This window comes from Oreochromis niloticus, linkage group LG2 (genome assembly GCF_001858045.2).
Source record: "Oreochromis niloticus isolate F11D_XX linkage group LG2, O_niloticus_UMD_NMBU, whole genome shotgun sequence".
Classification (NCBI taxonomy): Eukaryota; Metazoa; Chordata; class Actinopteri; order Cichliformes; family Cichlidae; genus Oreochromis; species Oreochromis niloticus.
In genome coordinates, this window is record NC_031966.2 from 33,436,316 (window position 1) to 33,461,850 (window position 25,535).

Consider the following 25,535-nt stretch of genomic DNA (forward strand, 5'->3'; position numbering starts at 1 on the left):
TAAACAGGGATGCTGATGATGACAATGAGCAGAAGAAGTAAAGCAGCAAACCTCTGAGAAATCTGTGCTGTGTTTCTACTTACATGTAGATCCTGGTGTGTGGGGGATCCAGGAGATGTGGGCGATCTCAAATAGCCGAGTGCCCGTGCTCGCTGCTCCTGGCTGAATGCATTGTGGGTAGGACTAGAGGAAGAAAGTTTTTGCAGAAGGTCTGGTAGCAAGTAGGTGTCATCTGAACCCAACTGAGAAATCTATAGAGCAATACCAGGAAAGGTAGTAACTTGAGTAAGTGTGAGACGTCACATGAATGAATGTTAAAGCCAAAGGAAGTCAGCTGTTTTTACACAACCGACCACAGAGCAGACAATCACATGTGCTCGTGTGGTTGTTTGCTCAGTACCTGGTTGAGATTACGGTGAGGCTGCAGGACAATGCCGTCGGGTATTCCTCTGAAGTATTTCCCTTTTCCATTGGACATGCCAGACCTTGAAACATAAAGCTCGAGATTTTAGACTAGTGACTGACTGCAGATGTCGCATTTCATAGTTTGAAAGAAGACTGATGCATAAACAGACTCTGATTTCATTTCCTCTTCATACTTAGCTGAAATATTTCAGTGCACATTTCTCCCAGTAGATGCAGCAGAATTACTAATTTTGTGCCTTTTTACTAGACTCTAAATATCAGTTTAAAAAAAATCTTGCAACACATCAGGTTTCGTCACAGTGCTGTTTGGAAACTCAGAGTTGCTTCACTCCTTCATGTGCAGCAGGACACTTTGTGTTTTTGCAAAAAGAAACTATCGAGCAGGTCAAACACATGATGCACTTGATGGGAACATTTTTTAAACAATAAACTCTAACAACAACAATACAGCATCATAAATACACTGAGGATGTGTTTCTTTACCCGTTTCGCTCCTCGTCATCACTGCTGCCGACTTCATCGCTAGAAGAAGAGTATTCTGTGGCCTTGTTCAGCCGACCCAGAGCGGGTTTTATTCCCTGTGAGAGGAAAAGGAGGTAGCCGGGTGACAGAGAGAAAAATCATAGATGTTAATGTGATGAAGCGTGCAAATTTCAGATCAATGAGGACGAGGGATTTAGATGACATGTGTATGCATGCTTTGTACTGATACTATGATAAACTGAAACAATTTAAATCTATAAACCAGTGAGACTGCACACATGCTCCAACAACACTTACCTGTGTGTGCCCACTGCTTATGTTATCCAGCTTCCTGTGCGGGTGCTGCTGCAGCAGAGGACTTTCCAGCTTGAAGTAACCTAAGACACACACACCTATATTAGCAGCAGTAATGCAGAGTGAGAGTTACATGTGGAATCTCATGTGTAAAAATGCCTGTTTTTTTTTAAAGACAGTAAATGGACCCAAGGCTGTGAGCTAGTTCAGGCAGGTCACTCGAGCTGTACTGTCCTCATTATCTACAGCAACCCAGGAGGAGCTTCTAAATCTAAAAAACGCTCCCTTATTCACAAAGGGTCACCACAGAGCGCAGCTCGGTATGTTTGATTTGACAGGTTTTTTAAATGTTGGATGGCCTCTCTGGGGAAAGCCTGAAATTATTTGGATCTCGTCCCTGGATCGAACTGACAATCTTTAGCTCGTTAGGCAAATGTGTAAACCACAGTTTCACCTTCATGTCTCTGCATTACTGTGTGCTGTTTAAACCCAGCATCCACCTGCAGCTTCCAGGGGAATGTTTAATAATGACTCCCCAACAGACATGCAGTTGTGGAAGTACAGAAGCTCCTCTGTAAGCTCCTAAACTGCCCAGGTGATTTAAAATAAAAGTATATTTAAATTTCCATAAGACAGAGGCATGTTGTTCATAGTGTATTTGAAGAAAACTGATTTACAGTCCACCTTTTAAAAGTTGACCACACAACAGTTTACTTAAACTTATACATAAGTATTTCTGCTGTGCTCTGTCCAAATGGGCTCTATTTTCTTTCTATTTTTTTATCTCCACATGACAGAAACATCCGGCTTCTTTTGTTCCTTTATATCCTACCAGCTCACCACTTGGTGTCTACCTGCTGTTTGGTGCTGGTTGGTAGTTTACGGTGGGTTTTAGAGCTATTTCACTGAAAACTGCACAATACTGCAGCTCAAACTTTAACAATAAAAACTAAATCAATACCATAAAGATTTAGCCTGTAAAACAAAAACAATGGAGTAAAAATAAAGCTAAAGAGCCATTTGTCACGCTGTCACTTCAAACACTTGCTTTATATTTTCCACTGATTCATGTGATGCATTGTAATCATGAAGTAGAGACTTAAAGGGCGGTTACATTAGGGTTGGTTATCAAGTTGTTCAAGAAGGTAATTACATGCCCAAAGAATGACTATTTATAAACAGTTTGTTTTATGGAACAAAACAGGAAACAACTTCTGTTTGTTGTGTTTCCGTCAAGTGTGAGAAAGAAGAAAGTCTTTCTGTGCTGCTACAATCAAAAGTGTTTGTGGAAATAACATCATCGGGGCGCCCAAGTAAGCCTACGTATCAGTACGAATTCACACATTCAATAAATTGAGACATCAAACGCTCCTGTTACTATTTACAAAGCAGTAAGCGGCTTTCTCTCAGTTGCAGAATGAGCAGATAAAAGTTTCGTGTAACCACAGAGGAGCTACACGACTGTCAAGAACAATGTCTGATCTGTGGCTTCGAACAAAAGAGGCTGAGGCCAGCAGCCAAACTGAGTGGGAGGCATCAAACGGTGTTTCCTTCCAACTACACGCAGAGGGCAACTTTGAAATCCTAAACATATTCTCCCCTCTGTCTGTCCCAGCAGAAGTGCAGCTTCCTTGCTGCCGACCACAGAGGACACACGAAGCACAACTTTGAAAAAGATGACTTGGTTGTTTCTTTCTCGCTGGAGACGCGGGTGGAGAGGGCAGGCTTTGAATACATCGCTCTGTTGTTGTGCTTTCTGTTGCAGTGTACCCTGTGTACTGCATGCGTACACCCCTCCCCCAACCCATGCCAGGCACCCATGAGATCACACCCACATAAGCTGTTCACACTAGTGTCACATTCATGGGTAAATAAGGTGTAAACTCGAAGCGCTGCTGAGAACAGCAGCCAAAAACAAACACACTGCAAACACATCATTACTAAAATAACACCAGTGCTTTTAGCTGCTGAAAGATGGCACGAGATGATTAGTGCACAATATAAACCGAATACTAAGGTGAGGACACTGTGTTCTGTTATTCCAACAGCACAGGACTGAGTTTAGTGAGGTGAGCTGTGTTTAGGCGTCACACACCTGGACGGTTGCTGCTTATAGAGGAGCCTCCATGGGACGCACACCTCCCACTCTTATCTGCTGCAGACACTGGACTGCCACTAGATGGCGAGAGAGACACACAGACAGCATTACAGACGGAGAGTTAAAGACAGTTAAAGACAGGAAGTGAGCTGAATTGTGATCAACACTATACGTCTCTATCTGTCCTGATCTGAGGACGTCCTTCACGCCTGCAGTGACCCAGTTTTCCCACCATTATTTTCATCTCATCAAAAATAATCATCCAGGCTAAATGAATCAGATCTGCTGTTCTCCCGTGGTGGATGCCGACATACTGACTTAGAGCGCCACACAAACGCCAACAATAAATCAGGCCCACTGTGCATGTAAGAGCAACAACACTGTGGTAAAGAGACATTTTATTCTAATGAGGCATTAAAAGAAAAATAACTCGCCAGTTTAAAAGACAGACAAGTTTACTACAACTAAAATAACATGTTTAACTTCATATCAAATAATATTTTATACAAAATAATATATACACACCAGTAAAATAATGTGCTCACAGCAGAAGAGCTGGTAGAAAAATGAGGTGCTGAACAACGCTTTGCATTTGAAGCTAATTATTCTCACTGTGATTCTGGAATCTGCATTAAAACTCATTAATTATCACGTTTGATTCCCGTGCATTGGCGTGTGCATTTTAAAAAACAAACACTGTGTCTATGCTGACTGAGTTCATTTCATTTCTCAGCAGAAGTAACATGTAACAAGTAACATGGTTGTTAAACCAACAGTCATCATGTAAGTTCTCAAGTTTCCCTCTTTGTTTTTTTATTTGATCTTTTTTTGGTCTCTTCTGGGGGAAAGTTTAGTCATTTAGATGCTGCACGCTCCCATTCAGTCACTAGCTAGTTGCTGTGCAGTGGGTTTCTGTAAGACAAAAAACGGCACTTAAGTGCGCTTCAAGCAAGAGGAAACTGAAGTGCTGCTAAAAGTTATTAGTGGGTTTGTCACTACAAGTGACACTTGCTGAGTTTTTGAAATTGTTACGTGTGAAAAATGAGGCACCTGTAACATTTAAACACACTTCTGCTTTGTCACAAACCCAGAAGTGTGATGGTCTGTACTAATGGCAATCAAATTACACACTTTAATACAAAAATTGATCCAACAAATGCCTCAGACAAATCAAGTTTTGCACACACACCAAACTCAATGTGTTGGTACAGACTGGACTGTAAAGACAACCTGCTAACATTATGAACAGAAGCTAGCTCAGTGTAGCCTACGAGTGTCAGCCCTCTTGCATTAGCAGCCACATGTTTGGCACCGACTCGGTAACCAAGTGCTGGTTCTTGCATGGACATCATGTATTAGTGCTCTACCTCGAAGCGGCCCTCTTGTGTCCTATCATCGGTTCCCTGCAGTAATACTTTGAGGTGGTGCGCTCTGGGACCTGAAAGATCGAAGCAAAATAAACAGATTTAATAAAACCATGTGGACACAAAGCTCCCGCCTGCTTATTTCACTTTTTGTTTTCAAACTAAATATTCTGTCGAGTCAAAGTGTTTTAGAGCTAATTCTAAAAAAGTTTTATGTGGTTATGAAACCTTTACATTTACAATGCCTGAAAGGCTGCAGAGCAGAGTGCAATAAAATCTTTAATAACCCTCAGGGAGACATTTATTACTGAGAAACTAATGAGACCATTTGGCTTTGCTATTTCATAACATTTCAATGTTGCCCCTCTTAACACATCAAAGCCATGTCCAAATCATAGAGTGTGGAAATATTATCCGACTGTGTGTGTGTGTGTGTGTGTGTGTGTGTGTGTGTGTGTGTGTGTGTGTGTGTGTGTGTGTGTGTGTGTGTGTGTGTATTTTTCGGTCATGCAGCTGGCAATCTTTTAACCTCTCATCTCTTGGGTCAAGTGACAAAGTCACAGAGAGGAAGACACACCCAGGAATGCAGGAAGAGAGCTGTGGAAATACCTATCATCCTTCTCACGAGTTGCCCACATCCTGCATCTGCACAAGCGCAGACACCCACAGAGACACTAAGCTGCACCAGTGTCTATCGCTTCCCGTCAACTACTGTGCTAGACATGTTCAATTTAAGGTTATTAAAATATTTTTTAAGAGCATTTCTAAACATTTAGTAGGGATTTATAAAAATGCCCTCTAAGTTTAATCATAATACTATTCAGGTGGTACGCTATGTGAATTCAGGCAGCAGGAAAAGTCATTAATGTCTGCCTCATAACTCACACTGTAGTGTTCTTTAACCCAATGTTTTCACAGCCACTCTTTTGTTTAAGTCACCACACTGCAAGAAAGTGTACTGACTTATTAGCTGCTCTCTCTATAAGCACCATATGGTCTCCTGTTAGATCAACAACATAACACAGCAAATAGACAGCTTTACTGCACCCCCCTGCTGTCTCTGTAGTACTTATAAGTTGTTTCATCAACCCCATATGGTGTTCTGTTGGTAAATACACCGACTCTGTACTTCTCTGCACATCACTTAGCAGGGAGAGCCGCGGTAAATGTGAGAAAGATGATTTTAGTTGGGGGCATTTCACAACACACCTCGAGGTAAAACACAGTCCCTTCCTCCCCTCCTATCTGCTGCACACACAAAAGACTGACGACAAACACGCCAGCAGCATAACAACCTCGTGCTCAATGCACCACTTCCTTAGCTGGGCAACTGATCAGAATACAAGATCCCAAACACACACACACACACACACACACACTCCTGTGCTCATGTGATGCGGGACACGACAAAGACTTCCTCTTTTGGTGGGAGCCAGAAAAAACAAAATGCATCACTTGAATTGATGTCTCGTTCATGCCAATCATCAAATCTGCCGGCACCGTGACCCAGTAAGGAGCTGGAAACTAAAAACAGATGATACTCACTTTGGGTGGAGTCTCCACAGAGTCCCAGAAGACACTGTCAGTTGGGGACATGGGGGAAAACGGGGACAAAGGGGAGATGGCCATGTCTGACATGGAGCTGCTGTGTGGGGCATCCCGACTTGAGCGAAGATTTTCATTCTGGGAAAAAAAAAAAAATGTAAAAAGTGATTAAATAGTACCTTGTGAGAGCATTTAGCATTTATACGAAATGACCATATTAGGCTTCAGTCACACTCGAATAAAAACAGGATGGCAACCTCCGAGGGACCAAGAAACACCAGAGGTTTGTGAGTAAATAGGCCCTGTGACGTTCTGGGGACCTGTTCGGGGTGTACCTGGGATAGGCTCCAGCACCTCCACAGGGAGAATGAATAGTTGGATGACGATTTTGTTTTTGCTGTCTGGGGTTAATTGAAAGTAGTTTGAGCGTGCAGCAGCCTGAACCTCTGGTTGACCACTTTTCAACATAAGGCAACTGGTCTTGGTCTGACTTGGACTGAGGGGAGTCACTTTCTCGTAGTTTGGCAAAGGGTTGCGATTAATTGCTATGTCATTTATAAATGTAGACAGACTGTCAACATGTTGCAACTAGTGCAAATTATCTGCACCATCAAAACCCAAGTTACGAAGGTTTGTGGCAGGTTATTTACTGAACACTGTTGAAATTTAACAGTGAAGCATATCTTCATCCAACATGTGTGATAGTTGCTGCTAGGAATGTTCATTTATTTGGAATTAGAGTTGTGATCAGAAAGAGTGCCTAATGGTCACGGCTGGATGCGTCAAACTTTGGCTTTGTCCTGCTGCACCACATATTCCTCCTCTGCAATAAGACTGATTTTATTGAAACGTAGCAGAACTGAAGTGTCCAAATGCAACAGCACAAAATGCTGTTTTTAAAACTTCCATCTGCAAGTTATTATACACGTATCATGTTTTACAGCATCATGATCCGCAGGTTCTGTGAATGACGCAATGAATGACAGTCAAGTTAGGGTTGATCTTATCACTCAGGAGTGTTCCTGTTCCTCTCTATCAGCTCATCACAGCTGCACCATCAGTAGCAAAGCCAACAAACTATGCACATAACATTTCTTCAGAGAGCAAGGCCCTGGTGCAAAGCTCAGTTTCACGTACTGCAGAAAAACATAGATGCAAGCATTTACGTACACAGCACAATAACAGCATCTTCATTAAGCTGCTGGACACAGATTTGAGGTTTCATGGAGGAATAGTTTGTAACAAATGCTGCGCTCCACCCGAGTCTCTCTTCTCAGGACCACACAGATTCAGCAACGTGTAACAGAAGAGCTCACCCTTATAAACATTTATTCTAAATGCCACAATGTTTCAGAGAGAAAAACAGAAAACCTGCACACATTATTCATGCCCTCATTTTGGATGGGCAAACTTGCATTGCTCTTAATAAAATGCTGGTTATTTGTGAAATGAATGCGCTATGTCTGCTTGTTGGTACATTTGCCACCTTTAGATCTGGCCCAGTCTAAGACGGTCACGTTTGATCTGCAGATTGTGCATCGTTGGCTGTGTGAGTCCTCCCCTGGTTCAAATACAACAATACAAGTCTGATGGGAACAGACTTAATTAACTGCACTATTGCCCTTTCCAACTCAAAACTGAAAGCAGACCGACTGTCTTGTTGCCATTTTATCACTAACTTAATGCGCCAAAGTTTGAAGACAGCAACTGCCTGAGTGGTCCCCAGACTTGGTCCCCATCGTTGAAGTGATCCTTTCAAAGTTAATTGCAATAATTTTGATCACACAGTAGTCTCCATTCATCATTTTCTCCAGTGCAACTGTAGCCTTGCCCAAAGTGTTAGAATTGGATAATTGCATGCATGAGCTATGTGACACATCTGCTGTATACCTGGTTGAAGTGAGCTCTCTGCATGGCTGGGGTACAAGGACTAGAGCTGCTTCCGGAGCCCAGCCTCGAGTGCATCTGGCCAGGAAGACCAGCAGCTAAAAGCAATTTGGCTAAGTTTGATTCGTGGAAGTCCATCTAAAATATAAAACAAACGATTAAGTTTGTTTATGTCTGTTTTTAAATATATGAAGACTGATAGAGTCGTCCGGTTAGGAAGCTAATCTAAATGAGGTTAGAATGAAGGTTGGAATGAGTTTTATCAGAGAGGTGTATGACATTTTGAAAGATGCCATTTCTGATACTGTGAAAATGTTTCTAATGAGAAGTGACTAAAGAGACAAAAACAGCCTGTGCAGGAAGAAGAAGGGCAAATTAAACTGATTCTTAAGTATTGTGGTTGAAAAAATCGTCTTGATTTACTTCAAAGTTTATTTTCTTTAACAGTATACACACTGAAATTGTCCACATAACTATACCAAACTATGATTCTTGGTTCAAAATAATCCTCATCTATCTTATACTGGCGTCTTGGTTTAACATATACAGCTTTCCCTTTAACCCAACCCTTTTTTAATAAAACTTTCCTGTGATTCGCTGCCCCTCACAAGCAAAATATTTAAAGAGGGGATGGCAGCCTGAGCTGTGTTCCTGAGAAGAGCACATTATGGATAGTCTCTTTCTCTTATTACACAGAGCCAAAGGTTAAAATAAAGGAAATCTAAAGAGAGCTGCCATGAAAGGCGGACTCTATGAAGACCTGACTATTTCAACCTGTTCTCCTGTCGACGCGCTCAGGCTTCAACATTTTCACATGTTCAGAAATTCATTTTGTGGTTTTGAGTGTGTCTAACATAACATCAGGAGCAGAAACAAACGTTTTTCAATCACCACGATCATGTGACTGTCTGAACATATTTCTGTGAATAACACCAGTGGTTCATGTTCATGTTCCTTGTGTGGTTTAGCTTCAATGATATGAATAGAGGCCAGAAACCACATGCACCCTCAGCCTCCACCCCCCACAGACAGTCTTTCATCTGTCATCATGCATTTACATGAAAAGCAACAAAGCCAAAGCTGATAAAATCATCACAGCGTTGCAGAAATGAAATGTTTGCACTTAGGACAACAAATAAAAAAAATGCAGGATATTCGCACCGGTGAGCAAGAAGAGAAAGTACAAAAAGACCAGGTAGGGTGTAGAAGAAATGAAGATGCTAGCAGGCTGAGGAGGGCAGGGTTTACCGCTGAGCTCTGACTGACTGGAGAGCGCCTGGGAGAGGCAGCGGCAGCAGCAGCAGCTGTGTTCCCGCTATTAGCTGTTAGCTTGTGGGGCGCTGCCACAGGCATTTCTCTTTTCCTCTGCTGCTCTTTCTCCCTGTGTCTGTGGTCGTGTTGCAGGGACAGGAGTTGGGTTTGGTCCTTGGGCAGGGTGCGGTGGGATCTCCTGCCCGCTGAGGGCTGCTGATGCTGGGCCAGGGGCTGGGACTTGGCTTGCGGCTGTAGCCGAGACTGCGAATGCTGGGCCTTACGCTGAAGCAGCTGGTTTGGAGCCACTGCTCTCTATGTAGCAAACATGAAAAGCAGAAATACAAACTGACCAAGCCTGGAAGTGTCCTTCTTAAACTGCATGTATACTGTGTTACAAAGTAACACCCAAACAGTTTACAAAGCTACTTAGAAGATTCAAATGTAACAATTACACGAACAAAGAGAAAAACTGAAACGTTTCTCACCATCTTTGCTCATTTAACTACTAGTAAGTGTTAATTAAAGCGATTTAAGTGGCAGATGCCCCATGAACATGAAAAATCTGATTTTACTCAAATGCCAATTATGGCGGGACAAATGGACTTCAGCTAAATGTACACATAGTTTATGTTGAATAACCCTTTTTCTGACAGAGTGGACTTTAATTGGATCATGTAATGTTTTTTTAAATGGCCCAATGGCTTAATATGCACACTTAAAATAAGTCTTTTAATAAATAAAGTGTTTTAACTGTACAATGGTCACTTTTAAGTCGACAATTTCAATGGTCATGCTTAGCAATCAATTGTAGTAAAAGAAACTAAAGACGTGGCTTTTGATTTTCTTTGCTAACAAAATTTAGTTTTAAGCTTTATTTTAGCAATCCAGTGGTAACATCCCATTTTATATTGCACCAAATGTGGCCATGCACCTTGCTAACTAATCAGTGCTACATGGTTTGGTCCACTCCAACTCATGTACAACTAACTCTGTACATCTGTATCAAATACAGTATATAAGGTATATAACTATATGCAGACTATGAGGGTAACAAAGGTCATTTTTGTGTAAAAAGTTAGCTGTGCATTAGAAAATGTCATACCCGATGAAAAGGACGCTCCCAGGCTCAGCCCACAGATACAGCACAGAAATATAACACACACATGGCCTATTAAACTAGTTTCAACAACACAAGCTGGTAAAACATTCATTAAACAGCAAACACAGCGACGGGAATGAAGCTGTAAATAAATCAGTCCATGCTGTCGTCAGCACATCAGTATTTAACTATAAACTTATTCACTTCTTAAACACATCCAATAAGAATTTTATATTGTCTGGAACATGAATTAAAAATATATTTTTTTACAAAAACATTGGATGGATTTATGTATGCTGGCCATATTTAGAGCAGGTCGGCCTTCAGCACACTTAGTATCAGATCTGTTAAAACTGCACGCTCTGCTTTTTGGTGTGATTTGCCCAGAGTCACATTAGTCACATTAAAATGAATATGAAATATTAAAGCATGAACTGTTATAGTGGTTTATTACAGAGAAGGGAAACACGGGGAAAGTAAGTAGTGTTAAGACTGCTGGGTTCAAAAAAATCGCTTCAAGATTGGTGAGAACAATTTAACAACGACATCCAGTCATTCTGTGTTTAAGACAACAACTACAGCAGCTCAGGTATTTGCTGCCATCGAGGGAAAACGGCTTTAAATCACTTTAATGCAGTTTTCTTGAGAATGAGGAAACAACATGGAAGCCGCAGTCAGAATGCACAGCATAGTTTCCTAATCCTGTTTAACTGCACTTGAACACAAGGCCTACACACAGAAACATTACAAACACACCGTCTGCTGTCCAACAATGTGAGACAGAGACAAAATAGAGAATCACTATTTTCAGATCTATATATAATCTTTATAGATAAAAAAAGATTTTTTCTAAAACATGAACCTCAATCAAGATAAACATCTGAACAGAGAAAATAGAACAAACACAGACAACAGAGGAAATCGATGGTTTCTTAATGATTTACAGTGATGGAAATGAGTAAAACTCAGACTGCCATACTCTGCTTCTGTCCTCTGTCGGCTCTGCACCTGTGAGCTGAAGTCACAGCTTCATCCTCTCCTGCTCTCAGCACCACTCCAACCAGTGTGAATTCACCCTGCAGTATATGTTCCACAGCTCTGTGCCGGTGGTTAGTGACACTAAAACCAATCTTCACTCGTATGAACATTTGGGGCTCAAAACTGCAATTAACTTAACTTAATAGCTGCCCACTTTAGTCACCTTAGTGCTTCTAGTCTCTCTTATACTCAGTTGACTTTCAGCTCTTCACTTCTCTCATGTGCCCAGCTCAGCCTCCACCCTCCTGCAGCACAAAAGCAGCCTTCACCTGCCTGCTCTCACTCTGCCTCCACCATCAGTCTCCGTTACTATCTGCCTGCCCACAAGCACAGTTTGTCCACTCTTGCTTTGCCAACCTAACCATGTCACCCACACCCGACTCCACGATCACTCGAAACGCAGTCTTTCCTGACTCAGTGCCATGGTAAGGTCTGTTTGTCTGTTTGTGGAGTCTAAAAACTCACCGAACACCAAGCCAGACTGAACTGTTGAAGAAGGAACAATGATCAACCCAAACACACAATACATGTGTACTTCTCACATCAGAAAAGGTCATGTATAATGTAATTATGCCAACAGTCAGTGCAGGCGGTGGAGTACAAATTAAGAAGAAGTCTAATCACACCACAAAATCATAACAACACTGAGATGTGCGGCTTTAGAACTAAAGAAGGAGATTAAGAGTATGAGCATTAGAAAAATAACCATGTTTTGAAAATGTTTATGTTGAAACATCTGCTGAGGTTAGATAGCATCATCCCAAGACAAGTTAAAGAGAGCTGCTGGAAGTGAAAGAGGTCCCATGCTGCGAACAGAGGGATGGATGGAAGGAGGACCGACTGAGGATGGGAGGCGTGCTGGGATCAGCAGAGAGAGAGATGGAGAGGAAAGCCTTTTAAAACAAAAAGAGATGGCAAGCTGTGATAAGGTTTGGCTTTAAACTGAGAACTGATGCTATCGGTACAGTAAAGTGTAAGTCAGTGATTTCTCAGAGACTTCTCTGAATTCCTGCAGTAGTCTCACACTGAAAATTAAAAACCTCTAATCTCTGACTGAGAACTTTAAATAATAAACTTCACCAGAACAAACAGGTCTGTCACCCTCCCCCTGCTTCACCACTCGACTTCTCATCTGCCTTCACTCGCACATCGTTTCATCTTCCATCCACCCGAGACACAAACAGCAGCCAGCTACTGTCCCTCTCTGCATTTCAGTCTTTGGGTTAAACTTTATTCTCTTGCCAGCTACACATTTTTCCTCATCTCAAATGTCAGAGCATTTCTACTTAAGAAGTCACCACATCTCAAATAAATAAGCAGATTTAAACAAATACAAGTATAAATACAAAAGTCTTTGAATGGTTTCAATTTTACTGTCGGGCTACAAGAAAAAAACAACGAATAAAAAACAAAAAAAAGCTGTAACTATAAGAAATGAGAGAAGTTAACAGTTGACACTTTTATTAGAAAATAAAAGAATCCAGGTTTATAACACATCTAACAACATGCAACACATCCACCGTCTCTATATTTTCTTATGAAAGAAAGCAAGAGAAAAAGAGACATGAGGTGCAGTCTGGACACTCGCACGCTGTTTGCTTTCATCGACCACATGAAGAATCGTCTCACATTTGGAATATTTCAAGAGAAAATTCACCTGCTGTCACTCGTATATGAGTAACAGGTAAACAAGCAAATATATGAACAAATATGAAGTGAAGGATTGTTACCTGCTCCGCCGCAGAGTCCAGAGGCCTTACTGACACATCGGCACTCCACTGTCTGCCTGCCTGATCCTGTTCAGGACACACACACACACACACACACACACATGAACAGACAGCCACCATATTCCATCTTCTCTATTACTTGTTGTTTAACCCTCAAAATCAAACTTCTGATAACTCAGACATCATTTTCTCTCAGTTATTGTATTCTTGTAGATCTGGATAAGAATAAAAAAGTACACATAGATACGCGCACACACACACACACACACACACTTTAATTAAGATGTTCTGAGGTTTCGAGGAGGTGGGAACTAAAATATTCAGAGTGTGCAAGATGGCACGAAGCTTTTAGCCGCCACGCTCAACTTTAAATATTTCATTATGACCTCATTTGAATTTCTCTGCAAAAAGAGAAAAAAACTAAGCAGCACAAACTGGATTTTTTTTGCATTTACACTGGTTAATCAAATCTGATCTATGTAAATATTTTCAGTGATTGCACCATTGGCTTCAAATTGTGTTCACTGGGCTTTGATCCGAAGGGTCACAGTCAACAGGGTTTAAGCTGAAACGGCAGCTTAACCTGATTACAAATCAAATGTCTGCACGACAAACGTAAGTGCCCTCTGAGCAGTGATTCAAGGTGAAGCTCACCTCATCTGTGAGCAATCGATGGTGCGACTGTGAGGACGTGCAAGGACAAAAACGTTGCAGGGTGAGAACAGAGGCCATGATTCTACAAACTAATTACAGCTATGTTAACAAGGAAGCACTAATTACACCTGAGACAAGAATCATGCTACACTGAACTCTACAGTGATACACGTGACGAGAGAAAAACATGAACAAAGCCACAGTGACATTACAAACGAGTTTGTATTTAGACTGAAAGGATGTGTTAAGTCCTCCAAAGCAACTAAAGCCACAAACATGATCACGAGGTTAAGTGTGACTGAAAACGGCTGAGGTGAACCCTCAGAGAGAGCTCGCAGCTGTCACTCAAAGGAGTCACAACCACAGTCACGCACATTTTAAACCTTAATCTGATTTAAACTGGTCAGTTACTGGTAATTTGCACAATAAAATCATCTCCTGTTCAACTGACAGAAAGATCATTTTAGTTTTAGGCACCTACACCTACAAACAAGCTTACTGCTGTAAAAGTGACAGAAGAGAACTGTGTGGGCACCGACTCACTTTTATAACCAGCTTCAAGTGACCGACTCAATGTATTGTTCACACACGTCATCTGGACCTCGTGTGTGGTTTATGACCTTCTGGTGGTCTTAGATGAAAGTCACCAATCAATAGAAATAAAGGATATTGTGCTGATTCTACATTTTGCCAAAAAAAACCAAACATTTTATACTCAGGTTTAAGCCATAGTAGCTGGCAGCCCAAACCTAAAAATGCTCTTTTTCATAAATAAATAAATGAATAGTATTTAATGTGTGCCAGCCAGAATGATGATTGAAGATCCAGTTAAACACACGGGTGCCAGTTTAGCTCAGTGCGTTGAGCAGGCGACCACGTGCCGTACGCCTGAGAGCGTCCGACCCTTTGCCGTATGCCTTCTCCTGTCTCTCTCTCTCCCTCTGCTTTCCTGTCATTTCTTCACTGTATCTGTCAATAAAAAGTTAAAAAAGGCCAAAAACAACTATGCCAATTTTTGGTGATGATACAGGTGGATTCAAAGCATGAAGTCACGATTAAAGCAGTCTAAACAAAACTGCCAACTACAGCGAACCGACCAACGAGCATGGCTGTCAGCAGAGCCATGCTGCAGCTGTAGCTCCTTTTAAGTGACCGTCACCACTAATCCAGTGAGAACTGGAGCCCATCCTGACCAGTACTGTAAGAAATGTCACATTGCAACTCTTTAAAGGGAAATCAGACTTTTTGAAATCATAAAGCATTTAGATTGGCTTTATAACAAAGTAAGGTTGTGTAACAGCACCTGGAGTATTCTCTGTCCAGAGGCAACATCTACAGTTTGAAGCGACTGACAGTGAACTGAAATACATCGTGCAATACGTGCCAAATCAATCGATGTGTGAGATGATTAGGAGCACTGCAGCAGACGTGTTATTCACCTTAATACAAGATCACATCATGTGCTCACTGAAGCTGTCGCATAATTAAATACAGATACAGTGAAAGTTAATGAAGCAGCAGATAGATCCATTACACATGCTGACCTTAATGACTTTGAGGTAATCTGTGTAATCAGACTAACACGTACAGATACCTCCCTGACACACACACACACACACACACACACACACACACACACACACACACACACACACACACACACACACACACACACACACACACACACACTAAAATAAGACAGATATTAATAGCATTCAAATACAGCATCTTCAACCAGAAGAAACCCCGTCACTAAGCTGCTCTGCAGTGTTAATACAAACCTATTGAAACCCACTGGTGTATGGAATAGATTCATTAAGCATGTGTCAAAATTAATGAGTAAAAAATGAATTTCTAAAACAGTAAAAAGTCTCTTTGTGTCTGTGCTCAAAATGATTGAAACTGATAAAGACAGTTCACCGTCTCAGCATACTTTGTTAAATGTGTGCACACACACACACACACACATAGCTACAGTTACTTTGTAACACTGCCTCACAGAAAAGGTCATTCTCATGTTCTCAGGTTTCTGTGATGTAATAAAAGAGTTTTGATGAGGTGAAACATTTTCATGTTGTAGCTTTGCGGGAGAGAAAAACAGTCTTGGAGGGGAAAAAATGTTTTGGAACTTATTCAAACTCCAAATAATTCACAAAACTTTTAGTGGTACTGTGAAATGTGAAAAGATGTCCAAATACAGACCTCCTCTTTTAAGTTCATTAATTCTTAACCTGCGCCGGTTAACTGGAAGTCCTCAAAAACTGAGAAGACTACACCAGGTCCTTCATCACTCAAACTTCGCAGACAAAAAAACCTCTTTTCTGCTTTGTTACATTGAAGGAGTGTTTTTATCACCCAGGTGACAAAGCCTGACAGGTGCAACCGCTATCAGTGCCGTGCACATCATCATCATCACAGCTTTAGTTTCTGAGGAAAAAAGCTTGAACCAAATGTAGATGCCGCGTGCACACACACACAAAAACACACACACTTGGTGTTTCATGCACTCACCTGTCACAAGATAGTTCCTCTGACAGGTACCTCACAGACATTATATAACTTTGCTCAAACTACAAAGACATGAGATGTTTTAGTGATAAGTATCTGAGCTGTTGGAGGTCAGAGCAGTTTTGGTACCCAGGTCAGACTCTGAGGGGCTCCTATCACTCAGATATACACGTTCAGCTGTTGTGTTGGCTTTTATGTCTCAAACACAGGGGTTATTAGGGACATGTGCAGCAGTCAGCCTGCTGGGAAGACATTTCAGCAAGAAGTAACTTATAACTATGCAGTTCTTCACTTTTGTTCCATCCCAACAGTCCTCATCAGCGTCATTTCCATCTCAGTAGGCAGCTGTTTTTGGCAAAAAAGGCTCTGTTTAATGCACTGTAGACTACTTATCCAGCACCAGGCAGGTGACAAAGTTAGCAGGTAGGTGACGAACACAGTGGAGCATTAAGCAGCTATGGAGCCCGATCTTCCCCTCAGGAGCTTGTTTTAATTAATCAGACAACCGAGCACGTGAATATGAAAGAAACAAAGAGACAAAGTTGCTGCGTGTCTGCCTGCTGCTTCTGATCAGTTTTTTAAAACTCATCTGAAACCCCGGGAAACCATCACAGGTGGAAAACTTGTCAGGTGAAGAAGGTGGTAAAGACACGACCACGGTGGGAGAGCCTGGGACACATTTTACAGCTCATCCAACAGCTGCTTGGTCAGCTAAACCAATCACAGGTTGCCTTCACGCATTCAGCTTTTGTCCTCTCCTCAAGCGACATCATATTAACAACCCAAACAAGCTTTTCTGGAAAGTACCAACAACAATGGTAACCATTTTAACTACTAAAGATAAATATATCAAACAGTTTCATTAAGTTGTGGTTAGCTACCATATTAGCTTTGCTAATATTATCTGCGCCTAGGAAACTGAACTATCTTGAGCTCAGGAAGTGATAAAAAGGGCTCGCTTCAGGTAAAGGATGAAATGAAAAAGTTGCAAATGAATGTAACAGCTCTCCTGTAAGGTTATCACAACACTGCTGTAAAACTTAAGCTTTGGAAATTCACCACTACACCTACGGTGGACTCGGTAGCAGTTGGAGGAACTTTTTATACATGCATACTAAGTCAAAAGTTCATCTTCACCTGTCTCCTGTCGCTCCTCTTGTTTCCCTCATCCACTAAGATCCTGTTGTCATGGAGCTCAGACTCCTCCCCAAGGAAGACCTCCTGCAGCTCTCCCCACTGAAAGGCACAGTCTGTCAGCTGTCGCCTCTGCTGCAGGCAACAACAAAGAGAACTGTTTTAATCAACCTAACAAACATTAAGGCTTTATGCTGACATTGTTCCCTGCAGTAAAACTACATAAAGTCTCAAAGGTCGCAGTTTAAAGACTCAATATGTGGAAGGTGAAAGAGGAAGTTAGTCACACCCAATAAAATATCATATTTGCTCTTAAAGTTTTATTATTAATGTGTCAATGCTGAGTGAATCCTATGGAAACCACTGTAAATACACCACTTACATCCTCTAACTTTTGCCGTTGCTCTTGCTGCTGCTGGATCCTCCTCTGTCTGTCAGCCAGGATCTGCTGCTTGTATCGCTCCTGTTCTTCCAGCTGCTGCTGCAACGCCTGGATGTCAAATACAACATGACCACAGTTAAAATACAACTATGAAAACTGATTCATGTTTGGCTTCACCCACTGTTGAGCAGCGTGCCAGCTGACCCTGACATGATACTGAAAGCTAACTGCTAAGTGTGAAATAGTTCAGTAAAGTAATGTCCTGTTCATAATAAATGCATCACATGTAATTCTCTGCATCTTACTAAAATTTACATGCATGTGGACAAAACTGCACGGAACAAAACAAACTACCTGTTGTCCCCGCTGACCTCCACCACCTCCTCCGCGCCCTCCGTCTCTGCCGCCTTCGTGATCTTCTGTCTGCAGTCGAAGAAACTCCCGTCTCAGCGTCCATTCGCCGGGAACATTCACTATGGAGCTGATGGAGCGAGACACGTGAGCGGCATTAAGTCAAGTGCGAGTGACGTGCTCGAGTTAACGTGAGGACGAAGGGAAAGTGGCCACAGCAACAAAAATACACACATTAATCTCACTCTAGGAGTGCGTGCTCTGTGCACAGCCATCTGCTACGTGACATCCAGGGACAACAACATCTGTCTGTGCACTTATAATAAAGCATGGCCTGTACTGACTCAGTAGCAATGTATATAATGATCACTTAAGACCTAATAACAATAAAAAAAAAAATCATTGTTTACATGTTTATATGGCAGACGCATGATGTGTGCATGACAGCTTGTTGCTTGGCGTGATTATTAATTCACAAAGGATGACGCAGTAACTCCCACTTTTATTTCTGGCGGGACAAAGCTTTACCTGGGTTCTCCTTCCTCTTCTGTGACCTCATCATCCTCTTCCTCACTGCCACTGTACTCATACTCTGGGCCCTCTGAGGGAGTAAAAGGAGAGAGAAGAGAGAAAGAGAGGAGGAGCAGATACAGTAAAATGTTACTGTGCAGCACCCAACATGGTGATATTTAAATACACGTACTGCTTTTTCCCACATGCACACTGATACTTCACACTTTTTCAGAGTCAAACCCAAAAAAGATGGTGATGAAAAATAAGCTGAGACACAATCTCACCTTTAGGCAAACAGCTGATATCGCAGAACATTTTGTTCTGTTTACAGATGCACACAGACGCACATCTGTATGAATATCTCCAGTTTAAGTCATCTGGCATATAATTTAACAGGTACTGAACCTCATGAAACTTTTTCCTCTTTTTCTTTTTGGTAATTGTGGGTGCTTAAATAAATTGCTGTAGCTGTGAGTAATAGTGTGCCGCGAGTGGTACACCATTTCTCCTTTTCGCCTTTGCTTTGAACTTGCAGCACCGATGCCCTCGTTCTCTTTCTCTTCAGATTATTCTTCTTTTTATGATTCCAGAACTGAAACTCCAAAATAAAACAGTTTCTTTTCTCTACGCCGAGCGACTTTATTACTTTCACTTTTGCTTCTTCGTCTTTCAGCCATTTTAAATAACTTAATGCACAAACAGCCACTGTATGACGTCAGTCACCAGTCCTTCATGCATCCGGCCCCAGATGCAGAGAAAGTGAAGACACTCTGATGAGTCCATCTTCGCAGCATCCACACGCTGCAGTGTACGCTCTATTGTAAAGTGACACGTTAGAAATGCGATGCGCTCACGGGTGGTGTCTTGGGTGAACGCCTCTGATGTGTCAGCACCGGGGTGGGAATTCTCATCTGTGTTTCTGGCTTTGTGAGCAAGCCGCTATTACATTAAAATTTCCTCCATGCCCTACCCTCTTCCCCCTTCATCGTCTGCTGCCAGTAGCAAGTTTGTCATTATCAAAGCCACACAAAAGTCTAGTGTGGGCAAAGTTATTCAGCAAAAATGAAAGAGGCTTCTTTTGTGGAAGCCTGAAGGAGCAGAGTTTTATGCTGTAGCAGATTTCAGGACAGGAGCGCTCCCCCATCTAAAAGGTGTCTCTCGTTTCCACATACACCTTTCATCAAGGGACACACGGCAACAATGCATGCAAGCATGTGTTAGCACAGGGAGGAAATGTTTAAAAATGCGACTGTCCCAGTGTAATTCATTTTTAACCAGGACCGCCTTCATGAACACTGTATCCACTGCACTAAGATAAATCACTCTTCCAAGGGGTACATGAAGATGGGTCCAGTCAGCTTCCTATAACAACATTTGGCCACCATATGGTGTGATAGGAGCTCGGGGTAGGTTGAACATCAACTTGACACACCATATGTTGCCATTAAGAAGCCAAAAAGGTAACTCAACACAGGTGGATTTGCTCAAAGCAGAAAAGAAGGAGGACTGACAAAACTGACTTTAGTTAACAAACAGGGCAAAAGCATATTTTATAAGGTGGTGATGTCATGCTTGAAGGGCTCCAAAGGAGCTGAAAGACACGGGAAGAACTGGAGGGGACGGCCTAGTTTTTCCTGACTGTAAAGTGGGACTTGAATCATTTCTTTTTGGAGTGACTCATCTTCCAAAACACAGACATCTTTGTCCAAACTACACTCCTGGGTATGATGAATGACACATCCGTTTTTGCATCACATCCGGAGGTACTGATTTTCTTTTTTTTTCCCCTTTCTTGCAGAACTTGCAAAGTTTTTTTTTCTTCACAGTAATACTACCAACATTTCATTACTGTGGAGGGGCACAGGGGAACAGAAACACACACTAAATCACAAATGTGGCCTTATACACACTGCATACACACACAGCGCATACAGCAGAAAGCCTACCAGTCATTAGAGTGTTGTTATAAGCCAACAGAAGATTAGAACCAGATGGTGATTCGTTTCCTCCTTACTTCCCCTCAGCGTCTCTCTCTCTCTCTCTCTCACTTTTCCAAATGAAGAAAAATAAAGCTAATAGATATTATGAGGATTACTTACACCGTCTGAATACTGACATGAGAACAAAGCAAAGAGACGAGTCATAAATATCTCCGTCCTGACTGTTTTTCTCACCGTCTGACTGCAGATTTTGGCATCAGTGATTCAGCACATGCAGCTCATCCTGAGTAAGAGGAGGATAAATTACGTTCACACTATACGTCTCACAGCTTGCTTCCTCGTGTTACACATTCCTAATTTGTTGTTCTTTTGTCTGTTTCTATGCCTTTTGTTCCCTTCGTCCTCGCTTCATTCGTCCATCTTTGTGTGCGAGACATTGTTATAAAAGAATGCAGCAGAAAAAGGAAAGCAAAGGTCAGCCCGAGACTTCCCTTTGGCCTGACCTAACATTCTCCTGCTGCTGCGCTCTCGCTTCTCCTCGTCTGCCTCGCCGGCGCTGTTAGCATCAGAATATGTTTTCATAAGCTTTGACAAAATGAATGAAGATACAACAAAGCAGAATATATGCAAAAGTACCAAATGGCAACCAAATGAAACATCTCCATAAACAGCAGGCAAGAAATGAGGCAAAATGCTGTGTTTGTCTGAGCAGCCTGAGCGAAACAGCTGCTGCTGCCGTGAGAGCAGCTGGTACACTCTCAGCTCAAGTGTGCGGCGTTATCCACCACGACTGGGCTCAAAGCCAGAAGATACAGTCAATTTTTAAAACATGGCGATAAATTCAATCAGACATTTTACTTTGAAAAACCGCTGACACTTAAAGACAACTGAAAGGACTTTCAGATTCTAGCAGTGTAGTGCAGATTTGACAGCCTTTGTGTTACGTGGAATTAAACCGTGAACCCTGTAGAGAAGCGGTGTCAAACCCAAGGCCCAGGGACAAAAGTGGCCAAGCAAAGACTCTGATCTGGCCCGCTGGATGACTTTGGAAAATGTGAAGCAGCCAATAAGCAGAAAAATATCCCTAGCTTCTGTCACTGTCAACCGCCCTGTATACAGACAGCAGGAAAACAGCCAATAGCCCATTTATGGCTTAAATTTACTGCGTTTATTTGCCCTGACCTTTCTCTCGCTTCTTCCTGGTTCGGTCCAGGTGATCTTTAAGCATGATGCGAACTTGTCTCTCGTTAGCCAGGTCTTTGATGAAGGCGTGTCTCAGTAGGACATCTGTGGTGGGTCGATGCAGATGGTTTTTGATCAGGCAACTATCAACGAACGTCAAGAAACGCTTCGACCTGCAGACAAAATACAGACAAATGTGAAAACATTACAAGCAGACTTAACAACAAACACACTAACGTAACAAAGTATCACTTAACCTCCTCCACATTTCTGTGAATACACAAAATTCTTTAAACCAAATCACTAATTTAAAAGACTAATTTCTTCTGAACTGCTAACACGACACTTTAAGCTGCACTCTGCATTTTAAACAGCCAGCTGTGTTATGGAGGTCAGCTGTAAAGCTGGTGGTCAACAGAAAGATTTGCTAAAAGCAGTTGAAAAATGATAAGCATGTTAAATGAGACGCACAGTGCAAACAACAACACCTGTTTGATACAAACTGATAAGGGAGAAGATGTTTTATTGGCTACAGATGTTGCTAGGAAGTAATGCTAACAAAATTGTTTCACCCACTTGCTTAAGCTTCGTTATTTAATTAAGCAATTGGCCTTTTAAAGCAAACACACTGTAGTTAACCCTGTAAGAGCCAACCTATCAAAAAATAGCCAGAAAAGTCTGATTTTTTGGAAATGAGATGTTTATTAACCCTTACTACAAAATCCACATTTTGTTTTTTTTGCTATATCATGTTGTTGATGATATAATTTATGTATCGCATTTGATACATTGGGCGTTTTTGGCAACTTTTTGTTAACAACAATGTTAATTTTAGACAAGAAAAAAAAAAGAAGAGTTTTTCAGGCAAATATTGATCATGTTGATGAGATGGAGGAAACTCATGTAGCAAATATGCTAAAAATGGCATTACAGGGTTAAAAATAGCAACAAATTGTAGCTCCAACCATAAAACTCAACAAATCAGAAGAGAAGACAGAAGAGAAGACAACATGAACCAAAATAGACAACATTAAATAAATAATTCACTGAACTCCACATAATTCTTAAATAAGTATTTCCACTCACCCACAGTATAAAAGCTACAATCACTCTACAGAGGAAAAGCCAATCCAAAATAACGAGTCCACGTTGAACCTTTACGACAATATCTACCTACAGAAGCACTCTACAACCAGAGACATGCGCTGTGTGGAATCTAAAGTCATAGAAAACCAGGAAGGAAAATGTGGGGCTGCTTTATTTTTCTGCCTCAAGGGGGCCTGGAGCTAAATGGGAAAGCAGTGCACCCCAAATCATTGACGCTATTAAAAGCTCCAATAGAAAGCATTTTTCACATGACATTAATACTGAATGAAAGACAGCATGAGTGTTCCACCATGAGTTCAACAAGTGCCTATCAATTATACACGGAAAAGATGGAGGGAGAAAGGAAAGAGGCTGATAACTGAGCCCTAAAGAACACACGCCCACGAGTGGGTTTTTAATCTGGACGAAAAAAAAAATCTTTATTTATCTTGATATATCTAGACATGCCCATTACTTTCAACCTTTTCTTCTCAAGAAGAGAGTGCTGGAAGATCTTTTATCAGATGCATGAAACCCACAACAAAGACCCCTCAGAGGCCTGTTTTTAGAAGCGAAATCCCAAACACTGCTGTCTGCAGCCTGCTGCATGTGTGTGCGTGTGTGTCTGTGTGTGCGCATGTTTAGGGCTTACCATTTCTTTGACTTAAGTTTTGGTGGAGGGTTTCGAGGAATCAGAAACAGCGCTCTCATTGGATGCATGTCACACAGAGCTATGGAGGGTACAGGGAGAGAGCAGGAGAGTCACAGATGAGGAAAAAAGAGAAAGAAAAATAAATGAACAAATGAGAAGGGAAAGGCATACGATGTAGTGTAAAACACTTCAGCATTTCAGTTAGTCATGTGCATGTGTGTAAATGTGTTTTTAACTTACGGGGGGCTCCTTCTGCCATCTCTAGGGCCGTGATGCCTAAAGACCAGAGGTCACTCTAAAAACAAGACAGGCGGAGAAAGGGTTAAAGTGGAGCTAATAACTTTGGATACCATCTTAAAATGACTACATGTAATTAGTAAAAGTGGTGTAGTGCATAGAGGTCTGGGAATCACAGAAACAGTTTCCAGAGTTCACATCAAAATTCTTGCATTTCACAAACAGATCTGCAGATTTCTTTCAATCGTGGGTATGAGATCTGAAAGATTAATATAACAATTCTTCAAAAACAGTCTCAGGATGTTTCTGTGAAATATGATAAAACTAATCAGTCACTCAGTTAACTCAAACTTTATCATGAAGATTGCGGATGAGGTTTACGTCATGGACTGTGCTTGAAAGATGTTGTGACTGTGGTGAATTTCTTTCATGAATATTTATGGAAGCTGTCTGTTGAATACATGGTTATGCAGACTTATTTTTGAGTGCTGCTATGAGAGCTGGGCAGTTTCTCAGCCCCCATCTGACAGGCAGGAGAAGCGAGCGCTACACGACTTTACGTCACAGAAGTTGGCGTCGTTGGAATGAAATCATGGTCGACGTGATTTGCAAGTCATCTTACTGAATCAATGAACTTCTTGCACGTGGTGATACGTGTTGAACTGGCTCTATGTTGTGAATCGACACGTGTCGGTTAGTGACAGACATTACAGATGAAAACACAAGATAAAGTCTGACTAAGAATGATTTTTTCTGTGTTTCAGAACAATAATTTCCAGTGTCAGGCTGTCAGGACCAAAGACAAAACACAGCCATGGTAGACTAACATGTCAGCTGGAAAACATGAGGATGGCAGCGCGACGGCACCTGAAGATACAGAAACTGTAGCAATAACATAAAACTTCATCCAGAACCACGTGTTTCTCAGCAGCCAGTCAAACTGAAGATGACGACTGGACTTTTTATCCCCCTCAACAATGTTGAAGAAGAAACTGATCTTGGCCGTCAGGACTAAAGCAAACTTGTGACCTCCGAGTGAGTTTTGCCTAACATAGCAACAAACAGCTTAAAGTGCTTTACTGACACCCTCACGTAAAAGGTAATAGAGTTAATGAAACAAACTCACATCCAAAACTAGTTTTAGGTAACTGACATAAGAATTTTAAAGGCCTCTGAGACTTCTAAACAAGAAAAAAAAGATATTGCGCACTTTCAAAAATAACTAAAACAGACAACACACAGGAAACGTCTGCAGACTTGCTCTTCGTCACGCTGGTCAAATTTGTCAACTCAGGAGGGTTTTCATGGCTGCAGTGTCTACATAACAGGAAGCTTTGTGTTTATTTTGTATTACCTATTTTGAACTTCCTCCATCATAAATGGATAAATCCAAAAACATTTTAGTAACCAAGACTGAAACTAATAAAAACTAAAGTGAAACACTGCAATGAGTTCTGGAAACCAAGTGAAACTAAACTGAGCTCAAAGCAAAAGCAATAATAAGAGCAGATGTTTGAATCTTGGTTGTGTGTCTCACATGCGTGTGGGACAACAGATATGACTTGTGGTTGGTGACCCACACTCAGCACAATGCCTCAGCATTACAGTGTAAAACAACCACAGTTACATGAGTGCTGCTTTCCCTGCATCTGGATTTCAAGAGCTGTGAGATTACTGA

The 25,535-nt window shown here is 41.6% G+C and overlaps 1 protein-coding gene across 6 annotated transcripts in view; it reads right to left on the minus strand.

The window, feature by feature from the left end:
• si:zfos-2326c3.2 (traf2 and NCK-interacting protein kinase) overlaps window positions 1-25,535 on the minus strand; it is a 57,632-nt gene that overhangs the window by 13,803 nt on the left and 18,294 nt on the right. The window contains exons 8-24 of one of the 6 annotated variants that reach the window (XM_013275419.3): window positions 23,861-23,915; window positions 23,621-23,699; window positions 21,883-22,055; window positions 18,776-18,848; window positions 18,251-18,377; window positions 17,897-18,004; window positions 17,518-17,646; window positions 13,219-13,284; window positions 9,346-9,663; window positions 8,101-8,235; window positions 6,211-6,348; window positions 4,669-4,739; window positions 3,299-3,378; window positions 1,207-1,286; window positions 910-1,004; window positions 401-485; window positions 84-251 (exon numbers count right to left, since the gene is read on the minus strand). In XM_013275419.3, coding sequence (XP_013130873.1) covers window positions 84-251; window positions 401-485; window positions 910-1,004; window positions 1,207-1,286; window positions 3,299-3,378; window positions 4,669-4,739; window positions 6,211-6,348; window positions 8,101-8,235; window positions 9,346-9,663; window positions 13,219-13,284; window positions 17,518-17,646; window positions 17,897-18,004; window positions 18,251-18,377; window positions 18,776-18,848; window positions 21,883-22,055; window positions 23,621-23,699; window positions 23,861-23,915 — 1,980 coding nt within the window. Of the gene's footprint in view, window positions 1-83; window positions 252-400; window positions 486-909; window positions 1,005-1,206; window positions 1,287-3,298; window positions 3,379-4,668; window positions 4,740-6,210; window positions 6,349-8,100; window positions 8,236-9,345; window positions 9,664-13,218; window positions 13,285-17,517; window positions 17,650-17,896; window positions 18,005-18,250; window positions 18,378-18,775; window positions 18,849-21,882; window positions 22,056-23,620; window positions 23,700-23,860; window positions 23,916-25,535 lie in introns of all 6 variants that reach the window. The other 5 variants (XM_005456360.4, XM_013275421.3, XM_013275420.3 and 2 more) reach the window with 5 other exon arrangements.